Below are 14,526 nucleotides of genomic sequence, written 5' to 3'. Positions count from 1 at the left end.
ACAAGTTGCTGGAAAAGCATTAATGCATAGAAAACGTATATTCAGTTAATAGTGATAAAGGTAATAACTTTTTGATGTGTAGGTTGCTTTATAGATTTTTTAAATTCACATACATTTAATCATTTAATTTGATCTTTATAAATTATCTGTTGAAGGAATTATAATTACCCAGTGAAGAAATTCTTCTCAACACCTAGTGAGCCACGCACGTGCCTCACCATTTTGCGAGTGAGGAAGCTGAGGTCCACGTGTAAGACCTTGGCCCATGATCATGTGCAGTTAGTGGCAGAGCTGGAATGCGGGGCCCTGTGCCCACAGCGCTGCAGTCATCCAGTGCACCAGATGGTGGCTGCAGCACGTAAGCAGCGTCTTTTCATATTCAACTGCATATTCAGCTTTTATCTTCTTGGGTTGCCTCTTTAAAAAGTTGGTGGTTTGACTTTTTCCTTTAGATTTATTGGATTCTTTCTATATTAAGAATGCTGATCCTTTGTCAATATGTATATGTTATGGGTATCTACTTTGCCTTTTAACTTTATAATGTCTTTCATTGAACATCAGTTTTAATGCAGTCATATTGTTCAGTTCTTTCCTTTATCATTTGTGCTTTTTTGGCCTTATTTAAGATACCTTCATCTATCCAAAAGTCATAAATCTCTTCTTCTGTATTTTCTTCTAAATATTTTGAAGGTTTTTACTTTTCATATTTGGGTCTTTAATCCATAACGGAGTTTATTTTGGAATGTGATGTAAGATAGGGAATCTAATCTTATTTCTTTTGGAAGTGAGTAATAAGTGTGTCAGCCTCACTTATTTTTTCAAAAATAATACTATTTTAAAATCTATTTATTTTTGGCTGTGCTAGGTCCTCGTTACTCCGGTGGGTTTTCTCTAGTTGGCGGTGACTGGGGGCTCCTCTCTAGTTGCGGTGCACAGGCTTCTCACTGCAGAGGCTTCTCTTTTTGTGGAGCATGGGCTCAGTATTTGTTGCACCCAGGCTTAGTTGCCCCTCGGCATGTGGGATCTTCCTGGACCAGGGATCAGACCTGTGTCCCCTGCATTGACAGGTGGATTCTTCACCACTGTACCACCAAGGAAGTGAACCTCACTTAGGGAAAACTCTTCTTTACTCCCAGATCTGTAATGCTTCCTCTGTCATATATAATGTTTCTTCATATATATGATTTATTTCTGAGCTCTTGATGTGTTGAACTGCTCATCTGTCCCTGCACTAAATTCCCTAATGCCTGAATCACTGTCATAAAGTCTTGAATCTGGTGGTATAGATCTTTCCCTTCAGAACACACTAGCTTTTTCTTCTTCTTCTTCTTGGCCTTTTCTCTTCTCTGTGACATTTATAATCATATTGTCAGGTTTTCTCCATATAGATCTTACACAGTTCTTCAATTGGGTTTATTTCTAGAGTATCATCGTTTTTTGTCACTTGGTATATGATGTTTTTCAAAGTCAACTTTTGAGTTATATATACAGAAAAAGTGTGTACATAAATTGTAAGTGCTCAGGGAATTTTCACAAAGTGAACACAACCGTGTAACTATCACCCGGATTAAGATATAGACGTCGCTTGTACTCTGGAAGCTTTGCTCTTGTCCTTTTCAGGTCGCCCCCTTCAAAAGACAACCCCCTCTCTTGACTTTAACACTGCAGATTTCGCTTTGCCCCTTTTGAACTCAGAATGGATTCTTTTCATGCCTGGCTTCTTTTGATAACAGCCTACACGTGAGATTCGTCCATGCTGTTGTCTGTAGTAGTTGTCGGTACATTTTACTTTTTTTTTTACAGTATCCCAGTGAATGTGTGTACCATGATTTATGTATGTTTTCTGTAGCCGATGGATATTTAAGTTGCTTCCAGTTTTGAGCTAAAATAAACAATGCTACTGTGAACATGCATTTTGGTGCCCATAAGTTTGCCTCTCTACTGGGTGTATACCAAGAGGAAGGATTCCTGAGCCTTGGGTCATGTGTATATAAATTTCAGTTCAGTTTCAGAATATATGGTTTCCCAGAGTGGTCATGTCAGGTTACTCTCCTCCCCAGGGTGCTTTAGTTTTCTATTCGCTAATTACCCGTTATCTACTTGTGAACACTTGGTATGGTCAGCCTTTTTAATTTTAGTCATTCTAATGAATGTACCGTTATATCTCATGGTTTTAATTTGTATTTCATTGATGAATAGTGATGGTGAGCACCTTTCATTTGTTTACTGGTTATTTGGATATCCTCTTTGTTTCCAATCTTTTGCCCGTTAAAAAAAAATTGACCTGATTTTTAAAAATTGACTTGTAAGAATTTTAAGGTATTCTAAAGACAAGACTTTTGCATATATATGTATTGCTGATAATGATGACCTTTTCATGGTTTTTTTTTTTTTTTTGATGAACAGAAGTTCTTAATTTTAATGTAGTCCAGTTTGTCAGTCTTTTCCTTTTATTAGTAGTGCTCTTTTTCTCCTATTGAAGAAATTTTCCCCTGCCTTAAGGTCAAAAATATGTTCTATATTATTTTTTGCAAGAGTCATTGCTTTAGGTTTATGTCTTTTAGAAATTATGTGTTCTGTTTGGTTGCTGGAGAATAGGAATACTTTTGATAATTATACATTGATTTTGTATATTGCAACTCTGCTGAACTCTTTTATTAGAACCGTTGTGTATTTTTTTGGATTTTCTATGTAGATAATTAAAATACCTATATTTAATGATAGTTTTGTTTTTCCCTCCCCAATCTATATATCACATACCTTTTATTTCTTTTCTCTCTTTCCTCCATCCGTCTTCCCTCCTTCTCTCCTTTCCTTCCAACTACATTGTCTAGGAATTCTAATATAATTCTAATAAAAGTGATTTTTTATTGGAGTATAATTGCTTTACGATATTATGATAGTTTCTGCTGTACAACAAAGTAATTCAGCTATATGCGAATAAAAGTGATTATTGATAGTAGTCATCCTTGTTTTAGTCCTGACTTTATAGTGAATACTTCTTATGTGTTAACATCAAGAATTATGTTTGCTTTATTTTTTGGTAGTCTCTCTTTTAAGCAAGTGTCTTCTGTTCCTGTTTTGCTAATAGTTTTTTTTTGAATGGGTATTAATTTTTTTATTGGTGCTCTTACTGCATTTATTGAGTGAGCATTTAAAAATTTTTTTCAGTCTATGAATGTGGTGGCTCAACATTAATAGCCTTTTCTGATATTAAACCACTTTTGCATTCTTGGTATAAGCCCTCTTATGTGTAATGCGCATATACATTGCTTGCTCCATAATCTGTGTGTTGCTGGATTTGGTTTGCTAATATTAATTTAGGGCTTGTATATGAATTAGTCTTAATACAACTTTCTGATACTGATGGGCGTAAGTTCCTTTATGGGTAATTTGTCTTTTCTCTTTGGCTGTTTTCACAGCCTCTTTGTCCTTGGTTTTCTGCATTCACAAAATGTCTAGGTATGAATTTGCTTTTACTATCCTGTTTGAAACTGTTTCTAAATCTGAAAATTCAGCTCTTTCATCAGTTCTGAAAATTCTAAGCTGTTAGCCTGTTAACTTCAGAGCTTTCAAGCAAGATGATGACACAAGCAAATAAATGTTAAAAAAAAAAATCACTCTGCTGCTTACTGGTTGGTTACTTTGGGCAAAACATTTCAATAGCTGTTCCTCAGATTCCTTATCTGTAAAATGGAAGCAATAATAATCTCTGTTCTTCCTATGTCAGAGAGCTGCTTTGAATTGTAATAGAAGAATGTACTTGAAATTGCATTGCAAATTGTAATATGGTGTACAGATAGCACAGGATCTAACTTATTGTAGATGTTTAATGAAATTTGTTGTGCATGATCTCAGTAAATGTTGAATATTTAATAAATAAACAAGTATAAGATAGTAGTATTTAAACGTTTTTATTTTTTTCTGTCCTCCCACACCCTACATAAAGGAATGCAGGAATATTTGTATTCCTCAGGGGAGTGAGCTATGCATATATATATTATAGCTTATGAAACATCACTGTGATGGTTTAGATACAAACTAGAATTTTACTCAGTTCTCAGTATTGTTGGTTTTCTAAAATATAAGCCATTGTCACTGCCGCTGGTGGTGTTTCATGCTGCTAAACCACTGCTGTTCTTCCTGTCTGTACCAGCCGTCAGACACTTGGCATGGCCTTGTTTTAGGATTCATTTTGAAATGAATTAATATATTTTCTGTGCCTCTCGTTTTCTTAACTCATTGTTTATTGTCTCTATTTATGCTTTTTTTTTTTCCTTTTAAATTCATTGAATGTTGACTTTCTAGCCAAAGGGAAAGGACAGTCCCAAACCAGAATGAATCTTAACACTGCCTTGGTTGAGGATATCATCAACTTAGAAGAAGTAGATGAAGAAATGAAGTCTGTGATAGAAGCACTCAAGGATAATTTCAATAAGACTGTCAACATAAGGACTTCACCAGGTTAGTGAGTGAACCTGTGTTTTGGAGAGGGGCACGATGGCAAGAAAATTGCTTTGGCAGACCTGGATTTTACGTACCAATTGGTGACCACTGGCAGTTACTTTACTTCTCTGGTGTTCAGTTTCCTTGTCTAATTCCCGCCTTCTAGCTTTGGGATGGGGATGAAAATAAGTGAGGTAACATGTGTAATGATTCTTGTAGAGTGCCCAGCATGTATTAACACTGCGTTTATCCATTTAGCAAATACTTGTCTGCTATGAACTAGTCATCGTGGTGGTTCACAGTAAACAAAAATAGGCATGATCTTTGCTCTCATGGAATCATACTGTCAGAAAATGGGACTTTCATTATTACTGTACTCTAAAAACTTATAGGTATTTAGTCTCATAGTAACTGAAATATTTGGTCTGATTTGTCAATTTTTTGTCCGAATTGGCCATTCTTATCCCTTACTGGGGACCTACTGTCTACAGACATGCCCACCTGAGGCATTTCTATACCCCTGGGCTTGACCAGGAAGATTCCGTTTGGGTTAATAACTTCCTGAAAATGGCTTTTCTAAGTGGGAAATGTCAGAACTGTCTAGGAGAACTGTTTGCAGATGTGATGGAAGAAGTGAGTTGTCAGCTAATGGTGCAGGCAGGCAGGAAAAATCCAATTGCTATTAAATTGGCCTTTTGGAAATTGTCATCATCCTAGAGTCAAGCCCGGGACCCCCTCGGAAAATATCTGTGGAGCTTGGGCTGCTCCCGCTCACATCTTGGTTGGGATAGTTCATAAGAAAGCTAGAAAATATTTCATGAACTTGTTCTTAAGAAAACCAAGTGAAAAATCTACAGCTCCATCTATAAACACCAGCAGAAACATCAGAGATGAGATCCAGTGTGAAACCAGAAGACCATTCTATCATTTGTCACCCTGGACTGGGGCATTTCTGCCTTTGCTGACAGTAGAGCGTGCCATTCAATCTCTCCCAACTGTTTATTTTAAACTTGCTTATTATTTTAGGTATGAAGCTGATAAAGTGCTTTGTCTCCCCTGTGCTTTCTGGCCTGTTAACATTCTGCAGCCGAAACCAGAGAGCAGTTTGAGAGGAGCTCAGGGAGAAATGTGATACTTCAAATTGGCCAGCAAGCTCCACTCTTGTTGAACTTAAAAAGATGATGGGCCTGGAAAGAGGTTGGGAGTGTAATTTGTTAAATGTTAACCTCTGCAAAAATGAGGGGCAGGAATGAGGCTGAGGGAGATGCTCGCTGGGGACAGATTGAGGGAAAAGGATTTGATGCATTATGTCGATACGGATTTGGGGAATGGGAACCACCACAATTGCATGGTGAAAAACCCATGTTGGGACTTCTGTGGTGGAGGATCTTACGGCAAATCAGGAAGGCTGAATTAAGATCCGTTTTCAAAAGGCCTCCCACTGGTATTTCCTCTTTGCTTCTTTCTCTTCGAGGTTATGTTTGTACAGCGTTCTGTGTAGAACTTGGGGCCCTGAAGAGACTGGGTGAAACAGGCTGAATTTAGCCAGGATTTCATTTTATTTTACTTTTTTTTTTTTTTTTTTACCAGATAATTCCATATCATCTTTCAGTACTATCTGAACCAGCAGATACTTTCCCACTTGTACCTCTGTCTGTCTACCAGAAATTCTGTCTCCAAGATTGAAGACAGAATTGATCGCTTTTAATAGTTGTCTAAAATACAGGTTTGTTTCTTCATTCTTGTCCTCTCATTCATTCATCCATTCATACATACATTTATTTATTCATCAGTGCACTATTAAGCACTTATTCTGTGCTGTTTAATAGGTGCTGTAGATTCAGAGAGAAAAGACATTGTCCCCACCTTCCAAGAGCCTAGATCCTAGTGTGTAGGGATAGACAAGTAAATCAAGGTGTGAAACCACATAGCAAAGCAGAGTGGTGAAGATCATGACTTTGGAGTTGATCAGGTCTAGGTTTGAATTCAGGCCCCATTAAGGGCTCTTGTGACCTTGGACAAGTTATTTTCTGTGCCCTAGTTTCCACATCTGTAAAATGGTGGAACTGTCTCACAGGTTTATTTGATCATAAAAACGAATAAATTATAGAAAGCATTTAGAACCACATCTTGCCCTAGGAAGTGTTCAGTAAAGATGGGTCATCATTATTATAGATTTGTGTGTAGGATCCTGGAGCTCATAAAGGATTTGTAATACAACCTAAGAGGTCAGACAGGATTTCTGAGATTAGATGCAATCATAGCTGGTGTTCAAGAATGAGCAGAAGTTATCTGACCATAGAAGGGTGTCCTTAGTAGAAGGAAAAATATATGCTGAGGATCCTAAGGCAAGACAGAATGGACTGTTATTAGAGAAACTGTAAGTAGGTTAGTTTGGTTAAAATATAGGGGAAAGTTGAGACATAATGATAATAGCGTGTATTGGGCCCTTGTATATGCGAGGACAGTATAAGGGCTTTCCATAAACTCTTTTAACTCTCATAACAACCCAGTGAGATAAGTATGATTTTAATACCCTGTTTAGAAACCAGGAAACAGACGCCCAAAAGGTTGAGGAGACCTTGCCAAGGTCACACAGTTCAGGAAGTGGCAGGGTTGGTATTTGAACCAGGTCATTGGTCTTCAGAATCATGGACTTTTCCAGATTGAAGCCAGTGGCGTCAACAGCCTTCTAACTTGTGGTGGCATTGAATTGAGTTGAGGACTGTGCTTCAGATCAGATCTTTGGGTCATAGTGTGGAACTGCATTATCCTAACAATTTGCTAGGACAACTCCCAATTTGTTTAAAAGACTGACACCTCTACCACCACCACCACCACCACCACCACCACCACCACACACATACACGGTGTGTCAGAATGAGCCATTCTCGAGTGATTCTTAAAATGAATGGTAAAATTTTCTTCTAGTTCTCATTTCATAGGAAATCAGGGAGTTTGAGTAATGCCCCTTTTATTGTCTTGTAACAATATACTTGCCTTCTTGACAAGAAAATTTTGCCCAAGGTTTTCCCTAATTCAGATATGGACAAAGATCAGATCCAGGGCATCAGTGAAGTGGTAATAATTGGTGGGGTTTTTTTTGTTGTTGTTCCTAAAGGGAGTCTAAGTGCCAAAATCAAGGTGGTACGAGGTAACAGTTCCAAACCTGGCTGTATGTCTGAATCATGTGGTCATCTTGAAAGAAAACAAGAGCCCCCAAAATCACAGGCTCCTGAGCCCCTACAGAATCAGGATCTCTGGGGAGTGGGACCCAGGAATCTAAATTTAAAAGCTCCCTGGGGATTTCTGAATGGTGCAACTCAAAGTTGAATTCCACAGATAAGGGAAAGAGACTTGATCAGAGTTGGAAGTAAGCACACCTGAGTTGGGGCTGGGCTCTTGCTGGGTTTTCCTTTTGTTAGCTCTGTGATTTGGCTCATTTTACCTCCCCAAGTTTCTTTCTCTGGTGTAAAGTGGATATAGTGATACAATGTTACAGACTAGTTGTGAAAAGGGCTAGTAAGAGGTACCAATTTTTATGTTTTTTTTGTGTATGTGTCTATTGTATATTTGCTTATTTATATTGAGTTGTAATCTACATGTTAATCCTGTAAAGTATTTTTTAATTGAGTTGGAAACCAAGGTACTGAGAAGGTGACTGACTTGCCTGAGGTTTCATGTTAGTAAATGGTGACATAGCGGGAAGGGTGACCAACACTTTCCAGTTTCAGCTCTCAAAGTCTTGTGTCACAGGAAACCATGCAGGACCAGGCAAGTCAGGATCGTTGGCCACTCTAGTGCTGGTGAGGAATTTCAACCTAGTTTTGTCAACATTTCAAAGCTCTTTCCATCACATGACACCACTGCTTCTATAAAAGTCTGGAGTCCGAGAAAACGAAGTCTGTCACTGTTTCCAGTGTTTCCCCATCTAGTAAAGTAATGCTCAAAATTCTCCAAGCCAGGCTTCAGCAATATGTGAACCGTGAACTTCCTGATGTTCAAGCTGGTTTTTGAAAAGGCAGAGGAACCAGAGATCAAATTGCCAACATCCGCTGGATCATGGAAAAAGCAAGAGAGTTCCAGAAAAACATCTATTTCTGCTTTATTGACTATGCCAAAGCCTTTGACTGTGTGGATCACAATAAACTGTGGAAAATTCTGAAAGAGATGGGAATACCAGACCACCTGATCTGCCTCTTGAGAAATATGTATGCAGGTCAGGAAGCAACAGTTAGAATTGGACATGGAACAACAGACTGGTTCCAAATAGGAAAAGGAGTACGTCAAGGCTGTATATTGTCACCCTGTTTATTTAACTTATATGCAGAGTACATCATGAGAAACGCTGGACTGGAAGAAACACAAGCTGGAATCAAGATTGCCGGGAGAAATATCAATAACCTCAGATATGCAGATGACACCACCCTTATGGCAGAAAGTGAAGAGGAACTCAAAAGCCTCTTGATGAAGGTGAAAGTAGAGAGTGAAAAAGTTGGCTTAAAGCTCAACATTCAGAAAACGAAGATCATGGCATCTGGTCCCATCACTTCATGGGAAATAGATGGAGAAACAGTGGAAACAGTGTCAGACTTTATCTTTTTGGGCTCCAAAATCACTGCAGATGGTGACTGCAGCCATGAAATTAAAAGACGGTTACGCCGTGGAAGAAAAGTTATGACCAACCTAGATAGCATATTGAAAAGCAGGGACATTACTTTGCCAACAAAGGTCTGTCTAATCAAGGCTATGGTTTTTCCTGTGGTCATGTATGGATGTGAGAGTTGGACTGTGAAGAAGGCTGAGCACCGAAGAATTGATGCTTTTGAACTGTGGTGTTGGAGAAGACTCTTGAGAGTCCCTTGGACTGCAAGGAGATCCAACCAGTCCATTCTGAAGGAGATCAGCCCTGGGATTTCTTTGGAAGGAATGATGCTAAAGCTGAAACTCCAGTACTTTAGCCACCTCATGCGAAGAGTTGACTCGTTGGAAAAGACTCTGATGCTGGGAGGGATTGGGGGCAGGAGGAGAAGGGGACGACAGAGGAGGAGATGGCTGCATGGCATCACTGACTCAATGGACATGAGTCTGAGTGAACTCCGGGAGTTGGTGATGGACAGGGAGGCCTGGTGTGCTGCGATTCATGGGGTCGCAAAGAGTTGGACATGACTGAGCGACTGATCTGATCTGATCTGATGGGACCAGATGCCATGATCTTCATTTTTTGAACGTTGAGTTTTAAGCCAGCTTTTCCACTCTCCTCTTTCACCTTCATCAAGAGGCTCTTTAGTTCCTCTTCACTTTCTGCCATAAGGGTGGTGTCATCTGCATATCTGAGGTTATTGATATTTCTCTAAACATTAGTTGAATCTGAATTGATAGAGACTTAGATGTGAGGTTACTAAAAGTCCTTCTGAATTCTAAAACGCTTTCTTTAAACTTCCTTTTAGGAGCCCTTGACAATATCACTGTGGTGACTGCTGATGGGAAGCTTCCTCTCAACCAGATCAGCCAGATCTCCATGAAGTCGCCACAGCTGATACTGGTGAATATGGCCAGCTTCCCAGAGGTAAGGTGGCCTTGCTCAAGGGCTCCCTCTCCATGGTCTCCCTTGTAATGCAGGAGACTACAGCACGTCAGGAGGAAGTATTCCCTTCACTTTGGGGTGAAACAAGAGACAAGGCATAACAAAGGGAATTTAAGGATAAGAAAAGCTCTCTTTCTGTTTCTAAATTCCTTTTCTATTTTACTCAAACACTATAGAGCCCAGGCGAGTAATTTGGATACTGACACAGGTCCCATCTAAGACAAACAGTAGTGGCAGTGGGGTAATTGCAGGCAGGGGTAAACTGTAGAGCGTGCGCCCTGTCTGAAGGGAGCAGCCTTTGCCCAGTTGCTGCTGATCCTTCCCAGGCAGAAATGTGTACCTGGTAATCAGATACTACCAGATACTAAGATTTTTATTTACAGAAGAAGCCAATAGCTGCAGTTTCTATCTTTGCTAAATGTTGCTAACTAATTCCCTTTTTCAGTGTGTTTTAAGTCTATGACAAAATATATTGATGGGCCATGTTTGACCCATGGGCCACCAGTTTATGACTTTTGCATTATTTGGAGTAGTGCTGTGCTGTGCTGTGCTTAGTCACTCAGTTGTGTCTGACTCTTTGTGACCCCATGGACAGTAGCCCACCAGGCTCCTCTGTCCACGGGGATTCTCCAGGCAAGAATACTGGAGTGGGTTGCCATGCCCTCCTCCAGCGGATCTTCCCAACCCAGGTGGGTTCTTTACCGTTTGAGCCACCAGGGTAGCCCTTTTTGGAGCAGACCTTCCAGGAATTCACATTCCTTTGGGACTCGACTGACCATTGCAGAATATTGCCCAGAGCACAGTGCTTCCAGGGCTGGAAGGTGGGTTGCATTAGATCATTGCAACCTGGAGGCTGTGATTTTAAGTCTGGTTGAGGAAGATAAATAGGCTGTTCCTTCCTGGTCCAGTAAGAAGTGACCTGGATTGGGACTCCTTGAGGACCTGGAATGTGGTCCCACCTCTCGCCAGCTGGCTATGTAGGTTGCGTCATTCTATGGGTCTCCATTTCCTCATCTGTTCACCTGAGGTGAAGGAATCTGAAGTCTCTATTCCACTGGTCTCTTTCAGTAATTCTAGCCCAAAGACAGAGACCAAAGTTGAACCTGCTGGATTTGACAAAACTGGGTTAGAGATAAGAGTAAGCCCTTGCTACGAACAAACTTTCAAATCAGGGGGCTCTTGCAGCCAATGTGCCCATATTTGGGGGGGTATTACTCTCTCCTCCCCTGTTGTGTTCTCCATACTTCAGCCAGAGTGAACTTGTAAAGATATTAATATCTATTGGATTATGCCATTCCCGGGCATTGAGTTCATCAGCGGCTTCAAGTAATCTCTAAGAAGATGACTGTGGCCTAGACGGCTTCGTGTGAAACAGCCCCTGCCTGTCCCTGCAGACGCCCCGGTCTTGTGCGCTGTCACCCTTGCACACTGCTCTGCCCACGAGCCTTTCAGTTCCTCAAACCCTTAATATCCTCAGGGCCTTTGCATATGCTGTTTCCTTTGCTAGGATCACCCTTGTCTGGCCGATTACTATCCGTATTTTGGACCACAGCTTTCATATTGCTTTCTCAGGGAAGTCTTTCCTAGTCTACGCAAAATCTCAATTATTCCTCTATATTAACCACTTTTATACAGCACAGTTCTTTTTCTTCATTGTACTTATTAACAGTTATGCCCTTATCTACATCTTAGTTTTCTATCTCCCTTTCCCTAGATCATAAGCTTGGAATGTAGGAATCGTATCCAACTTGCTCATTCTGTCCAGCACCAAACACCATGCCTGACACATGGACGCACCCAGTACATTTCCCTCAAGTGGGTGAATACTTGTCATTAGGTTGATGTAAGGGAGGCACTCATTCGTGGTGTTCCTGAGGAGCAGAGAAATGGACAGAAAGGGAACTCTTAGCTCTTTCCCCTTCTGGCCCCTCTGAACCACTGAGGCCTCTCTGCCTTGTTCATCTGATCCCACAGGCACTGCGGGCCAATTTAGGGAACAGCCTCCTAATTACACAGCTTGAAGACCTCATCAGGCAGATTGCTTTTCAGAGCCAGCCACTTCTGTTACTAAATAGCAAAAGGCATTCACAGAAGAAGCACCTGATTGGCCACCAGAGCGTCTTAGGAGGCAGGAGGAGGTACTAACAGCTTAATTTTTTCTTAGGAAATGGGAATATGTCTTCATTTTCCAAGCAAGGCATCTTTGCCATTTCTCCAAGTTGAAATTCTGTGAGTTTTGAAAAAAAAAACACAACACATCTACAGTTAACCTTAGTAGAGAGGCTCCTTACAAGGACAGAGTGAGGAAGTGTGAGTTACATTGTCTTTTGAATTCCTTTATCTCATCTGGTGTATATATTAAACAAATAGCTCTAACTAAACATTTCCTTCCTCTGGTTTAGAAGCTGTCCACGGAGTGCCCAGGTTTATAGCTTCAAAATGCTGAGCTAATCCTCTCTGTGTTTATATACTTCCTTTCTGTTTCACAAGCGGCTGGCTTTCTTTTCAAATCTGAGCATTTCTGTGTCATGCCATAGAGACATGATGCAGATTTACATGCATAATGTTTTTAAATGCATTGAGGACAGAAAACTGCATTGCATTTGTTTAGCATGTGTCCTGCTTGATAAATGATACACACGTTACTACCTTCCATAAACTTGCCTGCAGCTAGAGTTAATGATGGGAAAGAAGGGAGTTTGGAAAAAAAAAAAACAGACCACAGCATGATTTGAACAAGGCAAATGCGAAAAAAAATTCTGCAGGCTCCTTTATTGCTCTTGTGGAAGGAAGAAAGGTGGGTTGAGTGTCTACAGGGCTGCTGGGCATTGCTTTCTCGTGTTCTGTTTCATGTGATCAGCACAGCTACTCTTTAAAGTTAGACTTAAGTCCGTTTTCTGGAGGAGGAAACTGAGGCTCAGAAAAGTAGAATTCTTCCACAGATTCATGCTGTGGCGGTAGAGCCAGGACTTGAGCTTGGGTCTGTCTGTTTGACTCTAAATCCTGTGCTTCCTTCACCATCTGTTCCTTAATTCCACAAGTATTTTTGTTGAGTCTCTGCAAATCAGCTGTTGACTTGAACCCAGATTGTCAAGGACTTGTTCACCTGTCTACAAAAATTTCATCGTCTTTTGTCCTGTAGCATACACACGCACATAGATGTGAGTATAGACGTGAATGAATTGGATTTATTAGTTTAAGAATCCCTGGAGGAGGAAAGGCAACCCACTCCAGTATTCTTGCCTGAAAAATCCCATGGACAGAGGAGCATGGCAGGCTATAATCTCTGGGGTCCCAAAGAGTCAAACACTACTGAGCGAGCATGCACGCACGCAGTGATAGCAGACGTTGCTAATTGATCACAGCACTCGGTCCTGCCTAACACCACATGGGATCTGTGATCTTTCTCCACACAGTACGCCAAGCAGCCACAACCAGTGGGTCATTGTTGCCATCGGAGGGCGTCTGTTTGCACTGGGGCGCTGGCGGGCATCTCTTCAGTGAGGGGTAAAGGCTAAGAGATGGAAATGGGATAGAAATGCATGCCTTTTTGTCGGAACCATGAGTAGGTCAGAAGTCATGTTGGGAAAATGACTATAATTCCCTGAGTTTCTGTATTCTGTATCAAACTAAAATGTACATGTTTAAAGTGTTTCAGAAGAACTACCTCTTTCAGTAGGTTTTTTTGCAAATGAAACCACTCTTGGTTCATATTTTTTCTGCACGCGAAAGGACACAGAACAGGTATAAAATGATAACAAAATAAGGCTTTTGGGAGGGGTATAAACATGAAGAGGTTTTCTAACAGGTTTGAGCCAGTGCTTTAATATACATATTAATCTACTTATTCAGCAAGCTTCTACTGAGCACTCACTGCATCCTTGGCACTGAACCTTGGACAGGGAAGGTGTAAATATTGAGCTGTATCTCCTGCCCAGCTTGGAAGCAGCGGTGGGTGCTCCCATGCTTGCCTAGGAAGGCTGTGTGACAACACTTGGGCCAAACTGTGAAGGGAAAGTGGAGGTGGTGGTGGTGGGCTGGTCCAGCCAACTTACCAGTCTTTCCTTCAATGAAAATCTTCAAAAAAATATTAGACTTGAAATCAGGTCAGTTCTTCAAAGTGGTGATTCTCCCTTTTTAAAAAAAAATTTTTTTTAATAGTCTATTTATTTATATTTTGGCCACACTGAGAGGCATGTGGGATCTTAGTTCCCCCGACCAGGGATAGAACCTGCGCCTCCTGCATTGGAAGCGCAGGGTCCTAACTTCTGGACTGCCAGGGAAGCCCCTCCCTTTATGTTTAACTTTAGAAATCTGTGTTTCATTTTATTAAAGAAGTTGGTAGTTCTCTTGTAGAGGAAAGTTTCATTTCTTTATCCAGCTCTTTTATTTACCTTGGCCATACGCTTTATACACCAGACCTAGTTCCAAATTCTTTTTGGCTATTAAAAAAAAAGAATCAAATTCCCTGTGCCACAGTTACTGAACACATT

The 14,526-nt window shown here is 40.6% G+C and overlaps 1 protein-coding gene across 6 annotated transcripts in view; it reads left to right on the top strand.

The window, feature by feature from the left end:
• The window catches only part of MRRF (mitochondrial ribosome recycling factor), a 66,369-nt gene that overhangs the window by 6,802 nt on the left and 45,041 nt on the right, over positions 1 to 14,526 (top strand). For all 6 annotated transcript variants that reach the window (XM_086325400.1, XM_086325397.1, XM_086325396.1 and 3 more), the window contains 2 exons: positions 4,309 to 4,464; positions 9,897 to 10,015. In XM_086325400.1, the coding sequence (XP_086181526.1) occupies positions 4,338 to 4,464; positions 9,897 to 10,015 (246 nt within the window). In that variant the 5' untranslated portion in view covers positions 4,309 to 4,337. The remainder of the gene's footprint in view (positions 1 to 4,308; positions 4,465 to 9,896; positions 10,016 to 14,526) is intronic.

Source organism: Bos grunniens, chromosome 11 (assembly GCF_055505025.1).
Source record: "Bos grunniens cultivar Pamir isolate PY7600 chromosome 11, Bosgru_T2T1.0, whole genome shotgun sequence".
Lineage (NCBI taxonomy): Eukaryota > Metazoa > Chordata > Mammalia > Artiodactyla > Bovidae > Bos > Bos grunniens.
The sequence above is the reverse complement of the archived record's forward strand: the minus strand, read 5'-3'. Positions and strand labels throughout refer to the sequence as shown.